The following is a 23,837-nucleotide window of genomic DNA, read 5'->3' as shown; positions in this document are numbered from 1 at the left end:
CAATACATTGTCTCCAACCACAAAGTTGTCCACGTTCTATTTTCCTTTTCTACTCTTTGAGATGTTTTACAGCTTTCATAATCTCCCTCCTAACCCCTCAGAAAGTTACTCAGAGGCAACCATGGCTTCCACTTTTCCATGACAGATCGAAGTAAAACATTCACAATAATTAATAACATCTTTCTAGATCATGTTTTTACAAAAATAACCTACACAAATTACTAACCTCATAATCCTTCGGTACCTCTCATGGAGAACATGCCTCTCTCCCAAACATTAAATAGTATGGGGAAAACTTTGTTGTGATTGTTTTTTTTTTTTCTTAGTGCTACACTTAGATGTATGTGCCAATACGAAGGGTTTTCCCCAAACATAAAGAGTAAAAAATAAATACAAATGTTCAAAAACTACTCATTGTGTCTTTTCTTATTTATATAAACCTTTGAATTGTGTTCATTCGCTCAACAAGGCCATTTGACTGGGGATGGTAATGCCCTGTTGGTCACACAGACTAAAACTGACCTTTTATAATTATATAATGTATATTGTTTATGGTCATATCAATACATGTATTTATTTGTGTTAAATTAACCTTGTTTACAATCTCTCTCCCCTAATCTAATTTGTAAAAAAAAAAAAAAAGAAAAAAAAAATTAACAATGTCCTGACCTCTTCTGCATTTTTGGTTTTGAGAGGATAGGCTTCAGAACACTTGGTAAAATAGTCCACCATAACACACATGTATTGGTAGCCATTTTCAGTCTCAATAAGGTCCATTCCAAATAATTCCAGAGATTCTGTGACCTGAAATGGAAATCAGTGTTTTAAACACTCCAGATTAAGGCTAGTTTCTTAAATACATCATACTCACAGCTATAGGACTGTACGCTTTCTTCTCCTTTATTGACTTTTTCTCAGTCTGACACTGAGCTATCTGAAAAAGAGGAGGGCCATAAACAGAATAAACAGAACTGCTTGTGTCTTGCGGAAGAACATTGTAGCCGGAGCTACTTCTCTCTGTTTATGTCTATGAAGAATCACAACGGTACTGGGTTACTCCGCCGCGGTACCCCCGAAGCAATCTAAAATAGTCCGAATATAAACACTTATTATAGGTGCACCCTAGTGATTCAGTACAAGCTAAAAACACGGTTTGGAAAATGGATTCATGGTGTACTCGCTTATTATATACATTTTTCCACATTTTGAACACAAACAAAGTTACGGACCGCAGCTCTGATTGGTTGTTTTCTTACCGGGAGCGCATGAATTTCTGCAAATGGCAATAGGACCACTGGGAGGAGCCAGATAGAGCTGAAGATGAAGACGGGTTCGGGCTTAATTTCTATCATCTTACGCGGGCTCGGGCCGGGCTCGGGCTTGCGCTCCGGTTTGCGAGGTAAACGCGCGGTCATGTGATGTGTTTCGATTTGCGCGAGAAAGATGCGAAAATGAATGCTGAGCAGGTGTAACGGAGGCTTGCCTCTGGTGATTACGTTTTGGTTGCACCAGCAACTAAAGCAAACTCTAAGGTGTGGAAAAGTTTTGACCATGCTTATAATGAGAATAATGAGTGAATAATGACGCACCCTCAGTGAGCGCAGGAGCGCGCTGAAGACATCTACAGTGGATTCAATCATTTTCCTCCACATAAACATGTAGACCAAGCCTAATCTCTGTGAGTAAAGGTTTTTCAAACGATAACTAAATATTCATTGAGTCTTAAATGCATAATGTTGACAGAGTGTTTATGCTAATGTTGGCATTATTCTTTTATTAAATAAAGCAAATCCGGCTGAGCCTTTATCTTAATTTCATTATTGCCAAATACCCATCTTAATTTAAAATTTATCTTAATTTAATTTTTTTTAAATGACTCGTTTTTATTGGTGCGTTGGTCTATTTATAGGTTAAATGAGCCTATGTCTAGAATGCTGAGATGTTACGATGTCACAGAGGACTTATTTTATTTCTTTATTCCAACTTCCAAGTGGTCTAGTCTACGTTAGTTATGAGTAAATTATGTTAAAACATGAATAAATTGCTCATTGTTGGCAAAAGGCAAAAGAGCTGTGTGCGTGCGCACATTTGAATAATGTCGGGCTGTAAACGGGTTCGGGCTTTTAAAAAGCTGTCAATCAAAATGTACTTGTCGGGCTCGGGCCGAAACCTGTCGGGCTCGGGTCCTGTCGGGCCTAACTTTTAAGGCCCGATTACAGCTCTAGAGCCAGAGGAGCTTGATTTTTGCACAGATTATCTGTCTCATATTCTACTGTCAGGACATAATGACAGGTTTAACAAATATGTAAAAAATATATTTTTTACAAAAGTTACCTACTGCAGCTTTAATGTAATTGACAACATCTAATGTGTTATTTCTAACAATTAAACTTAACAACTTACAGATGACCTGCTCCATGCCAGGCCAGTAAAATATAAGGATTAAGGCATTATGGCATTATGAGTTTTCCAAACTCCACAGTGACCACAAAGAGGGCCTGTATGGAGCTCCAAAAAGTTGGCTCTTGTCTTTTTTTTTTTCTGCATAAGTAATGCAGCTACCTTCGTGACTCTACTGGCATTGTTGCTTTATGTCCAAGGAAGTGCTAAATTTATGTCCAAAATGCAGCAGCTAGAGTTCTTACTAGAACCAGGAAGTATGACCATATTAGCCCCGTTCTCTCCACACTGCACTGGCTCCCTATCAAACATAGTATAGATTTTAAAATATTGCTTATCACTTATAAAGCCCTGAATGGTTTTTCACCTCAGTATTTGAATGAGCTCCTTTTACATTATAATCCTCCAAGTCTGCTGCATTCTAAAAACTCAATTTGATAATACCTAGAATATCAAAATCAACTGCGGGCGGCAGATCCTTTTCGTATTTGGTGCCTAAACTCTGGAATAACCTACCTAACATTGTTCGGGAGGCAGACATACTCTTGTAGTTTAAATCTAGATTAAAGACCCATCTCTTTAACCTCTTTAATGTCATATTATGTTGTGGCCACAAGATCATTTTGTCGAGGTGACCACAAATCTTTATTTTTTGGCCTTGAGATGTTATGTTGAGGGAACTACAAGTTTTTCTCGAGTTTAATGCGTAAACAAACCTGCGTGACCATAGCAACCTGGGATTATCATAGATGGATTCATTAATATTTTATTGTGAATTAAGAAATTATCATATTATTTATAGTAGAAATCACTACATTATTATCATATTAACCATAGGCCTTGGCTTCCGGATCGTATTACATGAAAGAGTCATTATTCAAATTAAGTTGTTCATGAATAAATATTACATAAAGTGCATAATATGATATAAAATAAGCCTACAAGAAAAAAAAACAACAACAACATCATACAGTCTTATAAGACCATTAACTGATCGTCTTTTTCTCTTAACTACTCAGATCTCTTTACTTAACATTCTGAATACTTTTGTAAATACAGGTGCTGGTCATATAATTTGAATATCATCAAAAAGTTGATTTATTTAGTTAATTCCATTCAAAAAGTGAAACTATATTATTATATTCATTCATTACACAGACTGATATATTTCAAATGTTTATTTCTATTAATTTAGATGACTGTAACTGACAACTATGGAAAATCCCATATTCAGTATCTCAGAAAATTTGAATATTGTGAAAAGGTTCAATATTGAAGAGACCTGGTGCCACACTCTAATCAGCTAATTAACTCAAAACACCTGCAAAGCCTTTAAATGGTCTCTGTCTAGTTCTGTAGGCTACACAACCATGGGGAAGACTGCTGACTTCATAGATGACCATTGACACCTTGCACAAGGAGGGCAAGACACAAAAGGAAAAATATAGCCCTAATAAACTAAATAATAATAATAATAATAATAATAATAATACGTGATTAAGTGATTCTCTTTCACGTATAGTAAGAGGTGGAATACAACGATTTACTAAGAAAGATGTGCATCAAAATCTTCTTTAAATTGTGATAATCTTAGCACTTGATTATTATTATTAAATAAACCTGGCATTGTGACTGACTCTGGAGTAATTTGTTCCTCTTTTGTAAGTCGTTTTGGATAAAGGTTTCTTATGCATAAACTGTATAATAATATATAATGATGATAAAAATAATAGTTATTTTTATAATTATTATTTTAATTTATAGGCTTAATCAATGAGTGCACTTAAGGCCGTAAAGATTTTGTCATAAAATAATTCATGAATGCCTTATTTTTAAATAACCTTTTACAGTTTTGGAAAGGTTTGTGTACTATTCTTTCTTAACATTAAGACTTATTTTGTTGATTTTATTACACTAAGCTCCAAACAGAGTTAGATGCATGCTTCACTGTTAATGTTATTATTAAATAATTAGGCCTATTATAACATTACATTCAGTTAGAAAAGAAATGACAACATAACCGGCACATTATTTGTTTTGTATTGCTTTTTACCTATTCTTCTTCTTTTTAGCATTTATTTTTGGCTATAAAACACAGGCGGCAGTGTCTTATCCTGATCATGGTCTCATATGATACTATGAACAATAATGTTTAAAAAACAAAAATAAATCTGCCGGTCGTGGCAGAGCCAAACAATTTAGAGTTTACAAATCCGAGGGATGGGATTGCGAAAGTGTGCGCACGGATTATGAATTCATATACAGATTCAATACTCTGACGCACGGATTGAAAATTTGTTTAACCGATGGAACAGTTTAAGAATTCGTGAGCAAGGTTTATAAACTGAGGGGACTGATTGCAATACGGTTGCCACGGATTGTATGTTTTTCTCCTACAGGTGAAACATTGTTGAAAACATGCAGCCTGTCTCTACTGTGGAGTCGCCGGCTTTTCAGGCAGCTCGTCATGATAACATAGATTTCATTTTAAACAACATTTATATTTTTCTTTTTATTGCATATAATTTATGGTTGTCAAATATGGTGCTGAGTTTCTCGAAATTGATTCTGAATAATTCAGATTGCTTTCATTTATTTATTTCAAAATGTTTTGTTATGTTGTACATTGTTGATAGTTTTCATACTTAAACTGTGAAAGGAACATTTTTAAAGGCTCAACAGCTTTTATGATGCAGAAGCCACTTTAGTTTTTGATTCTGAATATATTATTCTGGTGTTTTGTTATTTATTTCAGATATCCTTGTGATATACAATATTCAGCTTCTGCTGGTCTGACTTAATCAAAATAGTGTTTAAAAATTACTTTAAGTCAGTTTTGTGTTTGTATAGACCATTATGCATAAAAGTAATGCAGTAATGCATTACTTTTTGGTGTAAGTAATCAACAAAGTAATTGAGTTACTTTTGGAATGAAGTAAGTTTTAATTTCAATAGTTTGTACTTATTTTTGGTGACATTCTTAATTGAAAACAACGAACATTAAAATGTTCTCACACGAACCTGGAATCAGCTTACTGCATAACCACTGAATCATGGAATAATAATGATTTTTAATATTGTTTTTCTATTAATAATATATTTATTAATAGTAATGAAAATAACCACTATCACATATCTTGTTTACAATAATTCTTATTTAAAGGGGGGGGGGTGAAATGCTCGTTTTCACTCAATATCCTGTTAATCTTGAGTACCTATAGAGTAGTACTGCTTCCTTCATAAATCCAAAAAGTTTTCAGTTTTATTATATTCATAAGAGAAAGATAGTCTGTACCGATTTTTCCCGGAAAAACACGACCGGCTGGAGGCGTGACGTGTGGGCGGAGCTAAAGAATCACGAGCGCGAATAGGCTTTTGCGTTGAGAGCATGTGGAAGCTGTGACATTACCGTGAGGGAAAAACCATCATCCAAAACAAACCATGGCTAACAGTCAGATTCAGCTGTTTATTTATGATCCAGAATCAGATCCCGAGGCTGAAACTGAACGAGAGCAGCAGCAGCAACGACTCGCTCCGAGCGGGGCTCAAACCCGGGTCTCCGGCATGGGAGGGGACGCACTAACAAGGAGGCAGAGATATTTGAAGCAGTTTTACTCACTGCCTGCGGTTCCAACACACGATCGTGACCCTTTTTCATTGCATCATCCTTAAGAAATAAACGTACGCAAATCCGTCGTCAAACTGGGCCTTGTGAACAAGCATCTTCGAAATGCAGGGAACAAACAAAAACACTTGCACCACTCCGTTGATGCTCTGTAAAAATAAACTCCATCCACTGGTCCCTTAATGCTGTTTTTTTTTCTTGCCCTGGCAACCAAAAACACACTTCTTTTGTGACTTTTCGCGACGCTTTCGCTCTGATCAGTGAATCGCTCTGATCAGTGAAATGTCTGTGCTGCTCAGCCTCGCTATACGGGAGCGCGTGCTCTTCCGGCAGAAGTGCCTCAGGACCCATATAAGGAAATTCCGCTCCATCTAACGTCACACAGAGCCATACTCTATAAAACTTTCAGAAACTTGTGACAAACCGGAAGGAGTATTTTGGGAACAAAATTACTCCTTCAAACGTACAACTTAATTTTTTAAACTTTGTCAATGTTTAGTATGGGAATCCAACTCTTTAACAGTGTAAAAAACTCATTATGCATAAAATAGCATTTCACCCCCCCCTTTAATTTCAAGTGAGGGTTATAAGTGTTTGTCTTTATATCTTTCAAACACCTTGGTATACAAATTGCTCTTGTTTTGTTAATTATAAAAAGCACTCAGGTGGGAAAGCGTTAACCGTTTTATTATTTCCATGTACTTTGTAGACGGTCCCTAGCTGGCCTAAAATAGCTTGCTGGTGTTAGAGCGACTTTATGCGTTGCAGTACATCTAGGAGGATTAAGACAAATAAACTCTGCCATTTTTATACAATTATACTTAATCACTAAGAATTTATAACATTTTTAGTGGATGAATAATATATGTCTAATATCCAACATCAAACGTCAAACCAACTATATATAGTCAATGAATGGAGAAGCAATATTTTATTAGAAATTCGTTTTATATTGACTAGAAATCGTGTACAGCCTACAGCCAAGAAATAACCTAGCATCTGTCATTGTTAATATATATTTAAAATAAAGCACTAACTGGACTGTAGAAGTGGGAAATATGTTAAAGCACTTCACTAGGATCATGTGAATCTACATTCCTCGAGCGCTCAGTATTAGCGAAGATGACGTCACAGAGGCCCGTGACGTCACAATGGCAACATTCCACAGCTCGGGGTTCAGCGTCAGGCCGCAGTCAGTTCAGTGTAAATCTGAGAGTAGAGCAAAGATCGAGCATCACGTTAGCAAACACCCAGACTTGCGTTTTCCAGCTCTAATGTTTCTTCTGTGCTGGAGTTAGTGGAGCTGAAGTAAATCCAGAGGCTTCTCCTGCAGCAGCATCTATGGAGAGCATCCCGACAGGTCAATAACAAACTTCAGTTTGTGAAGGGTTTCACACACAAACATATCGCAGCCCTGCAGAGTTCAGCTCCAACCCTAATTAGATCTCACCAGCATCAGACTTTGATGAGTTCAGGTGTGTTTGATTAGGGTTGAAGCAAAACTCTATATACAGGGCTTGACATTAACGCTTGTTTGACGAGAAAGATTCAGATGTTATTACTTTCAGTGTAAACGGTGACTAGTGACTAATAACGTGTATTGATCAAGGTCTCATCAGTTGAGGCTCCCTGCAGTGTTTGACTCGCGGAGAAATCAACACAATAAGCGCAACAGCACACAAAGAAACAAACATGAACAGACATACTGTAGTAGAAAAAATATGAATATTCTATTTAATATATGCAACATCACACCACCAGGAGTGATGTTTTCCCGACTTTCTGCTCGATTGCAAATGTGATATTGATTTTATACAACTTTAGTTAAATAAAAAAAGTAAATAACTTACATTTTAGAGACATTGTGGATAGTTTTTGCTTCATTTCCATAACAAAAATAGTTCTAAGCACAGCCACAGCAGAACAATCGCGAATCTCCGAACAAACAAAACAGTCTTTCGTTACTAAATGATTCAGCAATTTTGAACGAGTCAATGATTCAGTGAGAAAGAATAAGCCGTTTGAACGAATCGGTTGAATCAATGATTCACTCATTAAGACAGTGACTTGCCACCACCTACTGGTTTAATTTCATATTTAAAAAATATCATTGCATTTTTCCAACATTTCATATTTTTATGTCAAAAAAGTAAAACATTAAATCTAGTAACATTATTTATGCATTTGGAAAGATGGAGTTTGTTGATACTGATTTGATTTGAATAGTAACAACCATATACAACCATATGTCTTGTTATTCTAACTTAATGTATTGATAACATGTAAGAATTTGACGTAAAGAGAAACGTACATTTAATCAGTTTAGGAAAATATTGTCCTTCATAAAGTTTTAAAGGGACAATAAGTAACTTTTTAGGTATTTTATTATCTAAAATCAATATTTTTATTCATAAATATGCCCTCAATGGTGTACAAATACCTATGCCAATGTTTAAACTAATCCTTGTAAATGAAGAATTTATTATCTTTATATACATGGGACGGGTAGGTTGACGGAGGCTTCCGTGTAGTTCCGCCATCTTGCAAAACTATAATAGCAGAGAGGGACAAAAAGTACTAAGCCAACGCGTTTCCACAGCGCGTTTTCGGTCAGAGCCAGAAACGCAGGTGCAGAGCAGTGAGAGGCGCTTGAAACTGCACCGGCAAGTTTAAAAGTCTGGATTGCATTCTTATTATGGACCATACATATGCCGCGCCACAGGAGAAGAAAACATCGTCGCCAAAACAGTCAAAAATAGAACGTAAAAGGAAACGTGACCGTAGATTACAGAAAACAAGAGTTAATGTCGGGGAAGCTTTTTCTAGGTGGAAAGAGCTAATGCTTGATAAAGATTTCAAAAGAGACGCTGAAGTGGCCAGTTTTCTTCTCGACAGGTAAGTCAGTGTTACAGTCTATATTATAATATTTTTTTTATATCTAACAATGCATATAATAAAAAAAAAAAACGAATAAATTAGACATAACTACTAATTACAATATTTCATGTTTTCCACAGTCAGAAATTCATACTGTAACATTCGTTTGTTAGTTGTCATGTTGCAGTTTGTTTGAAATAACACACCTGTTCACCTGAAGGAAAACTCGACGAAGTGCTATTAGAAGACATCCTGTCAAAGCTTTTTGGTACATATCGCCTACCGTAGATGCAATGCGCATTTGAAAAAGCGAGGCGCTGGAGAGCAAAATTAGTTTGAATGCAAAATACAATTTCACCACTAGATGGGAGTAATTCCTACTCAGTGTCCCTTTAAAGTGTAACAGCAGTCAATTTAAGGCAAATATCAAAAATATGCTGATTAAAGTAATACCTGATAGAACACTGATGAGACTGTTTCAGAATGATTTACACTTGTGCCAAATGTAAATGTTTATTTTGGTCAATATAAAGAGTCAAGGTAGTAACCAGAAGTCTTTCTTTCTTTTGTTATTTAGAAAAACCTGCAAAACACAAGAAGAATAGCCTTTGTGTCTTCTTCAGAAACACATGGTTGGCTGTAAGAAGCACCACCCAGTGTCGACATCAAGGTAACAAAGTGTCCCCTCTTCAGCCAGTGTCCGACACAGATTCAGCTGATTCCCAGTGTGCTCCATCCGGCCTCGAACCAACGGCACATCGGCATCTAGCTGATCCACAGCCCGAGCCATCCGTCCCTGAGCCAACAACTCTACAGGATCAAACTGATCCTCTGCCGGGATCATCCAGCATCACGCCGACCAACTGTGATCCAAATCCAGCTGAAGGTGGGTCTACTGTCATTTTAATTCTCTCCTGTTTTGTCACACACGTCTAGTGACATTATTAAGTATGTTTATTTATCTAATATTTAGAGCATGCTTGTTAGTTTTGGAAACTATTTATTCTTGCGGTCTAGACTCAAAATGTGACTTTTAATAACTGGTGGTAATTTCCATCTCTTCAATTTCTTTTGGGCTTTTTAGAGAATCCAAAAATTGAGAAGAAGAAGAAACACATCTGTGCATTCTTCAAAAGAGCGTGGCGGGCTGTAAAACATGCAACAAAACGAAGCAAGAAGCACAAAGTGGCTCCTCTTTATCCACAGCCAGACACATGTTCAGCTGATCCTCAGCTAGATCTGTCTGTCCTTGAGTCGATGGCTCTGCGGGATTCAGTTGATCCTCAGACAGATCCAACCATCCTCGATTCAGGGGCTCTACAGGATCTGACTGATCCTCCAGAAGATCCACAGCCTGGTTCATCTGACCCTGATCGAGATCCAGATGCTTCAAAGAGGACACCTGTTGTAGGAGCATCTAGCTTTGTGCCAGCGGGTCGGCAGGATCCAGCTGATCCTCTTCCAGATCCGTCTGGCCTTGAGCCAGCAGCTCCAAGATTTCCAGGTGCTTCCAAGCATAGACGAATTGGAGATCGAACCCGTTTCAGAGCAGCCTGTTTCACCGATCCAACCCCTGGTGATTGTTTTTCCGCTTGTTAACCTTTTCTTGTTCCTCCACTGATTGTTTTAAACCTTTGTCTAGTTACCCTAGTAAGTGTGTGTGTTTATACGTGTCTAAGATAATTCAAACGCAAATGATTTCTCTAGTACTCTTGACCAAGTAGCATTTTCCTGATTGTGTATTTAAAGAAATGTAGTTGTAAAGAAATGGAAAGAATTCTGCTGTTTTACTTTCACTTACAGTGCGTCTGAAATCTCATACGGAGTATGTGCTACATTTTTCAATTTCAGATGCAGAGTTAGTCTCAGACATTGACCATATTTAGTCAATATAGAGCTGATGTGTGTTTATTTATTCAAGCACTGCTATTGGGCTTCATGTAAGACTGTGAATCTCATATTGTAACATATTGGTGTATTTGTGCAGTTCCCTTTGATGAAATTTATGAAGTGGGAAGAAAGATTGGAGAAGGAGGCTTCGGCACTGTGTACGAGGGGATTTCCAAATTTCTGCGTGAGCAGGTAGAATCAGTTTTATTAACCACATGTACAACTCAGTGCTTCGACCAAAATGTGTTTCAAGTCAATTTAAATGGAAATATTTGTGATAATGACAATACAGAAGCTTTAATATTAAATTCCAGATTTAATACGATCAGTTTACCCATCTGTAACATCTAGTGCACTTGTAAAACGACTACTTTTGTAGAATGACTAATGCGACAACTTTTTGTTTTTGCAGGTCGCCATCAAAATCATCCCTAAGAGAGATGGAGACCGGTTTATTGAAATTGTAGGTTGTCAAAACTTAATGTATATATTTAAATCTAAATTATATTTAATACAAGTTATATCTTAAAAACAAGCTAAATGTGATCTTGAACTCTTAATAATCGAGCTCTTTGCTGTAGCCTGGCTGTTCCAAGCCGCTGTTAGCAGAAGTGGCTCTAAACCTGCTGCTGAAACGACCTCCGTTAAGCCCCTACATTGTGCACATGCTGGAATGGTTCGAAGAGGACGATCGGTTCATCCTGATCCTGGAGTATCTGCAACCCTGCAAAGACTTGCTCAGGTTCACGCTGAACAACATGCAGCTACTGGATGAATCACAGACACGTAGGCTGATGTACCAAGCGGTGCTGGCAGCCAAGCACTGTCTTGACCGAGGCGTCTTCCACCGTGACATTAAGTTAAATAACTTTCTGATCAACACAAAGACGAACCAAGTCAAACTGATAGACTTTGGCTGCGGTGACCTCTTCATAAGTTCAGGCTACTTGGGTGCTTTTACAGGTGAGCTGACATTTTGTGTCCTAATGAGATGTCAGTCTTCTGTGTAGTGTGATGCTGGTGACTTTTGTCAAAGTAAATGTTTGCTTAACCTAAACATCTCTTGCTTACAGGAGGAGTCCGCCCACCTGAGTACTATGTGAACTTTAAATACGAGGCAGGGCCAACAACTGTTTGGTCTCTGGGCTTTATGATGTACTCAATGGTGTACAAACGTCAACCCTTTAAAAGTCTGAAAGACATGATGCATGGCAGTCTGAGGTTTAAGCACAAAATATCCCCAGGTGAGAGGGAACAATTATACCATTAGCACAATGACAATAATATTGTTAAACACATAAACATCAGAACAATTTTTTATATAATACATATTTCAACATTACTTTCCTATATGACTATGTTCAGAGTCATATGGACGTGTGTATGTGTAGTGTACATGACTAACCAGTGCTTGTGAAAACAGAATTGCAGGATTTGATAAACCGCTGCATGACTCATGACCCAACTGAGAGAGCAACTATAGAGGAGATCCTACAGCATGAATGGTTTCAGCAGGGACAAGTGTCAGGAGTAGCTCAGGATCAGCTAGAAACAGGTAGGATCAGACAACTTAGGAGGGAAGGCAGATGATGACAGAAAACCCAAGAAGTCCACACAGTGCTGAGCTTCAACTCTCCTTTACTTTTGTTTTTTCAGCAGATGCTCCAAAATGGCCCCGGAGAGGAAAACAAAATTAACAAATTATTCAGCAGAGAGTCTTCAGAGCAGCAAGCTTAGTTAATAATAATAATAATAATAATAATAACACTTGGTGTGCAAAGGAGAAACAAAACACTAAGGAAAAGCAAAAGTAGAGCACAAGGAAATGTAGAGAGGCCATATAGAATCTAATTGCACAAACAATTGGATAAAACCTTCTAAGATAAAGTTTCTAAATGAAAAAACTTGCTGTAAATTTTGTGTCCAAAACAGCAAACTCAGAGAAATAAATTACAAGGGGAAAAAAAGAGCAAAAGTAGGGCAAAAACAAACACAAAGAAACTGCACGTATTATGTAATGCACAAAAATAGAATATAAGTTTGCTGCAGGTCAGAGGTGATGTTCTGCAGTCAGTAGAAACACACAAATTCAATCCTCTGAACACAGGAACATGCTACTGTCATTCATTTTTCGTGAATAATCCCAGTCTTCGACTCCCTATTACAGGTTATCTGTTGATATTTAAGCCAGTGGCCGTAATGTGTGTCATGCGCATTTATGAGATGTTTTTCTGCACTGTAAGTGATGTTACTGACAGAGATGCTTCCTGCCACAGTGCACATATTCAACTAATCAACAACAAAATAATCACCTGCCAGAGCGGCCTGTGAAACTGAGAAATCCACCTGCTATATTTACCTGCATTTGGAGCTTGACAGGAGATAATTCTCTGTCCTGGTTTGAAGGCACTCGTCAAAATACATTTACAATCATGTACTGTATAACAATAAAAGTCTACTGAGCCATTGAACATAGTTATGGGGCAGAGTGACAAGTTTTTTTTTGTTTGCCAGCTCTGGTTATTTTATGCATGTGTTGTTCAAGCTACACTGGACCCCATTAACTTTCTTTATAATAATATAGAAAATATGATATCTATTTGTGTTCCATGGAAGAAAAAGGAAGACCAGCTTTGGCCAGTTTAAGGTCTTCTGAATCTCAAAGCTATACAAAATATTGTTTTACAGTATTTTTAATTCTTCTGCGCCTTTTATTTTCTTGTACAACGTAAAGCTGTTTTTGCACTGATGTCAAGCCTATCATTCATTTGTTATGAATTATCTTGTCTTTTGGTTTGTGTCCATCAGGTTTCAAAAAGAGGTAATAAATGAGATGATGTACCTTGATGTATGAGCTGGCAGTGAAAACGTGGAAACATGATGCTGTTTCACCGTCTGACCTTCATCATGGGCGAATTATGGTCGTTCTGTAGACTTTGGATAAACACTGAATTAGGTGTCGATTTGAAAGAGAGAATCAACGTTGATAACGCAACATTGTTTCACCGTCATACCTTTCACAATGGATCAATACACAACTGTATGTTCAGTTAGAGCCTAGTTTGCATTCAGATCAACACTGTACATTATAAACGTTAAAAATCAAATGACTGGCAGCAATGGCTTTACAATCAACTTCATTAAACTACCACTTGCTCAACGTTGTAAAACCATTGTATTTTTATGACTGAAACCAGTTGATCTTTTATTTTGGTGGAAAACTATAGTTCCTGTAAAAAAACATGTTTTACTAACGTGTCCCATTACAAGAGATTTGTGCATTTGTGCAGTGAAAATGTGTTGAACAATCAACCAGGGGCTCTGTAAGAGGAGGGAAGATTAGGGTGATTCCAAGAGCCCAGTGTTAGAGGAGGGATTTCTAACGAGGGAAACAGCCCAGACTTTTTTACCACGGGCAACACGGAACGTGATTTCTACAGAGGGGGACCCTAAAATATTTGCACCAACAGCCTCGGGCATATAGTGTGTTTGTGCTTCAGATGATCCTTGAAAGAGTCCCAGCTCTAGGTCCTTTCTGACAACGTCCCCTCCACTTTCTCTCTCTTGTGCGCTTTCTGTACTGTGCTGTATAAACAAAAACAATAACACCAAAAATAAATCCTCATAAAATATCTACTTTGATATTCTGAAATATTTTTAACTGAAAACTGAATGCAAAACAAATCACACAATATTTTCACTGTACAGTTCAATAACTAGTGGGTCTGGAACCAAAGTGCAAAACACTGTTCATTAAACACTTATTTAATGCATTCAAATTAAAGTTTACAATATTAACAAATTATTCACAAGCAGTGTTTTCAGAGCCCCCAGTTACACTGTTTTAATCAGAACCCTAGCTATACAGTGTATTTAGTAAAACAAGTAAATTCAAATAATTTTTTTATTAAACTAAGTAAAATCACAACCTATCACAAGAGGTCAATTAATCTTTACCAGAAGTGACAGTGCAGTGTAGCAGATGAAAAATTTCTTACCAATGTTTCAACAACAAGCTGGATCCTTAATGACTCTACAAGGTGAAAGAAGAAATGGTTTAATGAAAAGTTCTTAAAAAGCAGGATTTCATTTTACACCATTTCTTTAAACCAGTGGTTTTCAAACCTTTTTTATACCAAATACCACTTCAGAGATTATTTGGCTCTCTAAGTACCACCATAACGACCAACATTAAATGTCAGCAGCGTAGTTAGCCTAACTATTCAGCTACAGCTCTAAAGTTAAAAAATGGCAGATGTTTTATTCTAGCAAGAATATTTATTGTTTTCAGCCACTTTAACATTGTAAATACACAGTTTGAACATTAACACTGCACTGGGCTTACATACAGGTACATGAAAAAAATAAACAAAAATTAAAATGTGTTATAACAAAAGTTGCATCACCGTACTGTACTTTATTGTAAAGCACACACACACCTGCATGCGATTCATATCAGGAAAGTGTGGAAAAATCTCTTAAAGACAGACATTAACACATAATTTACCAGCAATACAACATCAGATGAGCATCTAACTTGAGCATTTGTAATAAAGCAATACAAAAATACACCCACAGGTATTTATCTACAGCAGGTTACATGTTCTTTACCCATTTGTAAACTCTGGTAACATTATACTTCACTAGTTTCGAAAGATAATAAAGATAGAGATTTTTTTTGTTTTTTACCTCACTTTGTCAGTATGCAGTACCTCGCAGAACACATCTGACCCTTCTTGTGTTAGTGTTACAGTTTTTGTTCTCCATTGACATGTTACGGCTCAAAAGAAGAAAAAAAAAAGAGCAGGCAAAAATTGTATAATTCGGGACCGACCGAACAGTTACAACGAGCCACATTTCGCCTCACTCGAGTCGCAGGAAGACGATAATAATAACGGTCATATTTTCAAATGTAGAAAGGCGCGAACCGTTTCATTATCATGTTTCTTGGATGACAGCCAGATTAACCAATCATGATCAAAGCAATAAAGTAAAACAACCAATAGGAATTGTTTCAGCATGATAACGCAGCGAAATGTATTTAGTTTTTATTGTTGTAAATGATGATAATATTTAACATATACCTTTAGATTTTAGAATAAGTATCATGATTAAAATAATGTAAAATGCTATTAAAATAATAATAATAATGGTAAAATGCTACTAAAATATAAATAATAATAATAGTCGTAAATAATTTAATATTAATAATTTAAAAGGCAGTTCATTGTGTGCTGTTGAATAGATTAAGTTGATTCAACATACAGATCTTATAAAAATAAAAATAAAATAAAAAATCAACCATTTAGCACTAAACATTTTTCAACATGGTTCAACGTTAAAACAACAACTGACCATATTTCAACAATATTTCAGCGTTGAAGGTCGGTCATGTGCCGGCTGGAACAGACGTGAAATAATGTGCGCGCAATCTTTAATAAAACATCGATCACAGGGCTCTGGGGGGTGAATAAAGACCGACTGTAGCGAATCCATGCATTTTTGTAAGATAAATATCCAGATTTCAAACGTAATAAACACCTTTTTTCTCACATTTGCTGACTGTGGGATGTGGAAGACGTGAAGTGTGTTATCTTATCTTAACTACAGATAGGAAGAGGGTATTACAGAAACCTCCTAACTTGACAAAAAAAAACCTGACTTAACTTTTGGCTTAAACCCACAAGCTGTCCTTCAGAAATATTTGAAAGCGAATGGAAAAAACGGCTTACAACTGTGCTGTCCAACAATGGTATTACATTTATTAATAACTGAAAATGCCTCAGATTATATATATAATGAAGGAAGCACCTTCTCATTCAAAGAGTTTTCTTTATTTTCATGACTATGAAAATTGTAGATTCACACTGTGAATTAACACGTGGAATTATGTATGGAATTACATAACAAAAAAAGTGTGAAACAATTGAAAATATGTCATATTGTTGGTTCTTCAAAGTAGCCACCTTTTGCTTTGATTACTGCTTTGCACACGCTTGGCATTCTCTTGATGAGCTTCAAGAGGTAGTCACCTGAAATGGTCTTCCAACAGTCTTGAAGGAGTTCCCCGAGAGATGCTTAGCACTTGTTGGCCCTTTTGTCTTCTGTATGCGGTCCAGCTCACCCCTAAACCATCTCGATTGGGTTCAGGTCCGGTGACTGGAGGCCAGGTCATCTGGCGCAGCACCCCATCACTCTCCTTCTTGCTCAAATAGCCCTTGATGCCTTCAGTGTGAATCTACAATTTTCATAGTCATGAAAATAAAGAAAACTCTTTGAATGAGAAGGTGTGTCCAAACTTTTGGTCTGTACTGTATATATATATATATATACCATAGGTACCAGAGTTGGGTAAACCTAACTTGCTTTATTAAATTCTACATGTATGTACTGTAGACATGATCAGATGTGTGAATAAAAAATCAAAGTTCTAAAATTCCATCTGGCATTGACAATAAAGGCAAAAAGAAAGAGTTGGTACTTTTTTTGTATTGATTTGTTAACTTTACAAATGTATAAATGGAAGACTGAGCACAGTTGACATGAATTGATTGCACAAAAGTGCAATAAAATAAAAAAAATGCATCAATAGCATATTAAAAAAAAAATACATAATGTATTGTCAAATTGGATGAAAACCAGCAAAAAAAAAAAAAACTACTATTAACTGTTGTCAGTGTCGATTAAGAAGAGCAAAGACATTTGTACAAATATTAACTATTACAGACTCAAAAGCACATACAAAATAGTAAACTGTTAGAACAAAACAGTGCATTCAGAAGAAAAAGAAAACGATTAAGTAATCCAAATATGGCACAAAGTGAAAAAGTTTAAATAGTGTAATATCTTGTTACAGTTCACTGTGAAGGTTAACCATGCATCTTACCCAGAAATAAAAATTCTGTCATTAATTACTCACGCTCATGTTGTCCCAAACCTGTAAGACCTTTGTTCATCTTCGGAACACAAATTAAGATATTTTTGATTGTTTGAAATTTGAGATCTGGCCCTCGTCAGCATTTCAACTGAAATGTTCCCAGGTCAAAAACGTAGTAAATCAATATTCAGTCTAAGTCCACATCTTCAAGAATTGGTTAAAAACTCATCCCTTCCATCTTTATTTGACCCTCTTAGCTCTAGCAGTCTCTATTCTAATTCTATTTAAAAAATAAAGTTCATTCATTTATCACTCTATTCATTTATTAACTGCTTGTTTTCTTTAAAAAGTTTGCTCTATTCTTTTTCTATCTGTTTTCTTTTTATTTACTATATATATATATATATATATATATATATATATATATATATATATATATATATATATATATATATATATATATATATGCATTATATATATATATAGTGTACTGCATTATGCTGAGGCACTAGCTTAACATGGCTCTCTTTTTGATTTTGATTGCTTCCATTGCCCTCATTTGTAATTAATTTGGATAAAAGTGTCTGCTAAAAGACTAAACGTAGGCTAAATGTAATCTAAATTATTAAAGTCAGTGTGAAGCAATAATTGAATATGTTCTGAGTTTGTCACACCACAGAAAAATGTGCTAGTAACCACTCAGACAAATTTGAATGATTAAAAGTAAATCAAAATCTTAAAAAAAAAAAAATATTCTCAGTGATTAGAGAAGTGACATCAGACTAAAAATGTTAATGACAGATAACATTTTTAGTTATGAATTGTTTAGAGAGCAAACGCACTTGTTTTTGTTTATCTGTGAAAATTACTGTAAGATTGAACTAATTGCTAAACTGAGATTTATGTAGGTTATTCAGTCAAGTTATAAAGTCAGAAAATCCTAATAATCACAGTTTGATCATTTCAGGGTTTAAATTGCCATAAAACTACACAACTAAAACAGAATGCACATTAATATATGACATTAGCCTATGTGTAAAGACAGGATTTCATGTCAAGGTACACACAAAACTAGCAATAGCAGTAAAACCTTGGTCTTTGACTTCAGATGTGAGGTGATATGAAGGGAACATTCATCTGGTGTTGTTGCTGGTGTGTTTGGCCGCTTTGTCTGCATTGTTACTATGTTACTATGAGTGACCGAGGGATTTATATGAAGTTTGGCAGCCAACTCACAACTTTGACCCCACATCTTTCCGAACAACCCCTTTATTTTGGAGCAGAGTCACTGACGCACTGGCATTGCTAGCAGCACTTGGTAGATCACAAGTTGGGTTTTGCAAACTGTTTCTAAGAGGTGTTAGATATTGTAGTAAATCACAATAATTGCAACAAGTAGCAGGTTCCTGTGGGCTGGCAGAACTAACAGAAGGTTGCTGTTGGAGGGCAGCGGTTGGTTCCATGCGTGGAGGCTGAGTAGCTGGCAGATGCATCTGAATCATCCGATGAAAGAGACTGGGCTGGGCTTGGGGTTACCCTGACTCAGGTGCCGATGAGACTGCAGAGCTCCAGCATGGGTGGAGGAGCAATATTTGCCTTATTAGTTTAAGCCTTTTGGCCAATATCTCAATTAAGTTTAGCCGTTTTACAGAGCTTTTACTCATTTTTAACCTTGTTTTAAACAATAACTATCTGAATTGTAATTTTTCATGTGTGGAGTTTTTTTTTTTTTTTTTTTACTCTCTCTCCTGCTTTCTAAATATGTCGTGACTCGTGAGTGTACACAAATAAATTAATAATCAATTTAAAATAATGCAAAAGAAAAAAAAAAAAAACACTGCGGACAGCTATACGGCTGCAGGTGCCGCTAGTAATGAACCAAATTCCAAATAATGCGATTTCTAAAAAATGCGATTATGTGAAGCTGCATGCGCTGCGCGTGACGTCACAATGGCAACATTCCACAGCTCGGGGTTCAGCGTAGGACCGCAGTCAGTTCAGTGTAAATCTGAGCAGAGCAAAGATCGAGCATCACGTTAGCAAACACCCAGACTTGCGTTTTCCAGCTCTAATGTTTCTTCTGTGCTGGAGTTAGTGGAGCTGAAGTAAATCCAGAGGCTTCTCCTGCAGCAGCAGCTATGGAGAGCAGCCCGACAGGTCAATAACAAAATTTGTGAAAGGTTTCACACACACACACACATATTATATTTATTTATTAGTACATTTTCCATGCCAAATGTAAATGTTTATTTTGTTCAATATAATGTGTCAAGGTAAAACCAGAAGTCTTTCTTTCTTTTGTTATTTAGAAAAACCTGCAAAACACAAGAAGAATAGCCTTTGTGTCTTCTTCAGAAACACATGGTTGGCTGTAAGAAGCACCACCCAGTGTCGACATCAAGGTAACAAAGTGTCCCCTCTTCAGCCAGTGTCCGACACAGATTCAGCTGATTCCCAGTGTGCTCCATCCGGCCTCGAACCAACGGCACATCGGCATCTAGCTGATCCACAGCCCGAGCCATCCGTCCCTGAGCCAACAACTCTACAGGATCAAACTGATCCTCTGCCGGGATCATCCAGCATCACGCCGACCAACTGTGATCCAAATCCAGCTGAAGGTGGGTCTACTGTCATTTTAATTCTCTCCTGTTTTGTCACACACGTCTAGTGACATTATTAAGTATGTTTATTTATCTAATATTTAGAGCATGCTTGTTAGTTTTGGAAACTATTTATTCTTGCGGTCTAGACTCAAAATGTGACTTTTAATAACTGGTGGTAATTTCCATCTCTTCAATTTCTTTTGGGCTTTTTAGAGAATCCAAAAATTGAGAAGAAGAAGAAACACATCTGTGCATTCTTCAAAAGAGCGTGGCGGGCTGTAAAACATGCAACAAAACGAAGCAAGAAGCACAAAGTGGCTCCTCTTTATCCACAGCCAGACACATGTTCAGCTGATCCTCAGCTAGATCTGTCTGTCCTTGAGTCGATGGCTCTGCGGGATTCAGTTGATCCTCAGACAGATCCAACCATCCTCGATTCAGGGGCTCTACAGGATCTGACTGATCCTCCAGAAGATCCACAGCCTGGTTCATCTGACCCTGATCGAGATCCAGATGCTTCAAAGAGGACACCTGTTGTAGGAGCATCTAGCTTTGTGCCAGCGGGTCGGCAGGATCCAGCTGATCCTCTTCCAGATCCGTCTGGCCTTGAGCCAGCAGCTCCAAGATTTCCAGGTGCTTCCAAGCATAGACGAATTGGAGATCGAACCCGTTTCAGAGCAGCCTGTTTCACCGATCCAACCCCTGGTGATTGTTTTTCCGCTTGTTAACCTTTTCTTGTTCCTCCACTGATTGTTTTAAACCTTTGTCTAGTTACCCTAGTAAGTGTGTGTGTTTATACGTGTCTAAGATAATTCAAACGCAAATGATTTCTCTAGTACTCTTGACCAAGTAGCATTTTCCTGATTGTGTATTTAAAGAAATATAGTTGTAAAGAAATGGAAAGAATTCAGCTGTTTTACTTCCACTTACAGTGCGTCTGAAATCTCATACGTAGTATGTGCAACATTTTTCAATTTCAGATGCAGAGTTAGTCTCAGACATTGACCATATTTAGTCAATATAGAGCTGATGTGTGTTTATTTATTCGAGCACTGCTATTGGGCTTCATGTAAGACTGTGAATCTCATATTGTAACATATTGGTGTATTTGTGCAGTTCCCTTTGATGAAATTTATGAAGTGGGAAGAAAGATTGGAGAAGGAGGCTTCGGCACTGTGTACGAGGGGATTTCCAAATTTCTGCGTGAGCAGGTAGAATCAGTTTTATTAACCACATGTACAGATCAGTGCTTCGACCAAAATGTGTTTCAAGTCAATTTAAATGGAAATATTTGTGATAATGACAATACAGAAGCTTTAATATTAAATTCCAGATTTAATACGATCAGTTTACCCATCTGTAACATCTAGTGCACTTGTAAAACGACTACTTTTGTAGAATTACTAATGCGACAACTTTTCGTTTTTGCAGGTCGCCATCAAAATCATCCCTAAGAGAGATGGAGACCGGTTTATTGAAATTGTAGGTTGTCAAAACTTAATGTATATATTTAAATCTAAATTATATTTAATACAAGTTATATCTTAAAAACAAGCTAAATGTGATCTTGAACTCTTAATAATCGAGCTCTTTGCTGTAGCCTGGCTGTTCCAAGCCGCTGTTAGCAGAAGTGGCTCTAAACCTGCTGCTGAAACGACCTCCGTTAAGCCCCTACATTGTGCACATGCTGGAATGGTTCGAAGAGGACGATCGGTTCATCCTGATCCTGGAGTATCTGCAACCCTGCAAAGACTTGCTCAGGTTCACGCTGAACAACATGCAGCTACTGGATGAATCACAGACACGTAGGCTGATGTACCAAGCGGTGCTGGCAGCCAAGCACTGTCTTGACCGAGGCGTCTTCCACCGTGACATTAAGTTAAATAACTTTCTGATCAACACAAAGACGAACCAAGTCAAACTGATAGACTTTGGCTGCGGTGACCTCTTCATAAGTTCAGGCTACTTGGGTGCTTTTACAGGTGAGCTGACATTTTGTGTCCTAATGAGATGTCAGTCTTCTGTGTAGTGTGATGCTGGTGACTTTTGTCAAAGTAAATGTTTGTTTAACCTAAACATCTCTTGCTAACAGGAGGAGTCCGCCCACCTGAGTACTATGTGAACTTTAAATACGAGGCAGGGCCAACAACTGTTTGGTCTCTGGGCTTTATGATGTACTCAATGGTGTACAAACGTCAACCCTTTAAAAGTCTGAAAGACATGATGCATGGCAGTCTGAGGTTTAAGCACAAAATATCCCCAGGTGAGAGGGAACAATTATACCATTAGCACAATGACAATAATATTGTTAAACACATAAACATCAGAACAATTTTTTATATTATACATATTTCAACATTACTTTCCTATATGACTATGTTCAGAGTCATATGGACGTGTGTATGTGTAGTGTACATGACTAACCAGTGCTTGTGAAAACAGAATTGCAGGATTTGATAAACCGCTGCATGACTCATGACCCAACTGAGAGAGCAACTATAGAGGAGATCCTACAGCATGAATGGTTTCAGCAGGGACAAGTGTCAGGAGTAGCTCAGGATCAGCTAGAAACAGGTAGGATCAGACAACTTAGGAGGGAAGGCAGATGATGACAGAAAACCCAAGAAGTCCACACAGTGCTGAGCTTCAACTCTCCTTTACTTTTATTTTTTCAGCAGATGCTCCAAATGAGCCCCGGAGAGGAAAAAGAAATTAACAAATTATTCAGCAGAGAGTCTTCAGAGCAGCAAGCTTAGTTAATAAGGCAGCAGACTTGGTGGACAAAACGTGGTGCAAAAACAAATACAGAAAATTTAGAAGAGCTAATCTAGTGCAAAAAAAGAAGCGAATTTAGTTAAAAAAGTTACTGTAAAAAATTAGGAGCAAATTTAGTGCACAAAAGAGAGAAGAAAACTTGTATATAAAGCAGGAGAAATATAATGTATAAAAAAAGCATATTTTGTGTATCAAATGTGTAGACTATTTTGTAGATTTAGTGCAAAAAAAAAAAAAAAAAACACATTCCCATCATCCCCTCTAACTGGTCCTCAAACATCCTCAAACTAGTTGTGTGGATGGAGGGAAAATGATTTAATAAAAAATGACATTTGTATTTTGTATAACTCGTCAGTTACTCACTGACACCCACACACACTTTCTGAACGGACTTTACATAAACTTCAATCTTTATTATAAAGAGATAAAGTTATAAGTACTATAACCTAACCCTGATGTGAGAAATATATATATTATACCATTTTTACAAACAAGGATGTCCCAAAAGGAGGTTTTGTCAGATTTAGTTAAATTCTAAATTAAAATTTTTGCATAAATGACAACTCGCATTTAGTTATGCTAAACAGTCTTCGACAAAAGGGCTTATAAAAGACAACCAAGCCAATGAAAGTAGGTATCAGGCAGAGAGACTTTGCCATTATTATTATTATTATTATTATTTATTTTTTGACAGCCCTGGTCATTTTTTGGATTCTATGTATGAAAAGAGCAGCATTATTAAAAAGAAAGTCATACAGGTTTAGAAAGATATATGGGTGAGTAAATTAAT

At 36.9% G+C, this 23,837-nt stretch overlaps 2 protein-coding genes and 1 long non-coding RNA gene across 3 annotated transcripts; 2 read left to right on the top strand and 1 right to left on the bottom strand.

Moving 5' to 3' along the window:
• Positions 1 to 559: 559 nt before the first annotated feature.
• Positions 560 to 7,985, bottom strand: LOC113094075 (uncharacterized). The gene is made up of 3 exons (XR_003287972.1): positions 7,876 to 7,985; positions 872 to 934; positions 560 to 804 (listed from the first exon to the last, which is right to left on the bottom strand). It is a non-coding gene; the product is annotated as an uncharacterized LOC113094075 (long non-coding RNA).
• Positions 7,986 to 9,484: 1,499 nt separating this feature from the next.
• LOC113094074 (serine/threonine-protein kinase pim-2-like) lies at positions 9,485 to 14,363 on the top strand. Its single transcript, XM_026259728.1, has 7 exons — positions 9,485 to 9,788; positions 9,987 to 10,478; positions 10,890 to 10,984; positions 11,205 to 11,255; positions 11,374 to 11,755; positions 11,866 to 12,036; positions 12,216 to 14,363. The coding sequence occupies exons 2-7, from the start codon at positions 10,160 to 10,162 to the stop codon at positions 12,380 to 12,382; spliced, it is 1,185 nt and encodes a 394-aa protein (XP_026115513.1). The 5' UTR covers positions 9,485 to 9,788; positions 9,987 to 10,159; the 3' UTR covers positions 12,383 to 14,363.
• A 5,295-nt stretch (positions 14,364 to 19,658) lies between these two features.
• Positions 19,659 to 23,497, top strand: LOC113094073 (serine/threonine-protein kinase pim-2-like). Its single transcript, XM_026259727.1, has 8 exons — positions 19,659 to 19,826; positions 19,979 to 20,287; positions 20,486 to 20,977; positions 21,389 to 21,483; positions 21,704 to 21,754; positions 21,873 to 22,254; positions 22,365 to 22,535; positions 22,715 to 23,497. The coding sequence occupies exons 1-8, from the start codon at positions 19,808 to 19,810 to the stop codon at positions 22,879 to 22,881; spliced, it is 1,686 nt and encodes a 561-aa protein (XP_026115512.1). The 5' UTR covers positions 19,659 to 19,807; the 3' UTR covers positions 22,882 to 23,497.
• Positions 23,498 to 23,837: the final 340 nt, after the last annotated feature.

Source organism: Carassius auratus, unplaced genomic scaffold, assembly GCF_003368295.1.
Source record: "Carassius auratus strain Wakin unplaced genomic scaffold, ASM336829v1 scaf_tig00215236, whole genome shotgun sequence".
In the NCBI taxonomy this organism is placed as follows: domain Eukaryota; kingdom Metazoa; phylum Chordata; class Actinopteri; order Cypriniformes; family Cyprinidae; genus Carassius; species Carassius auratus.
The sequence above is the reverse complement of the archived record's forward strand: the minus strand, read 5'-3'. Positions and strand labels throughout refer to the sequence as shown.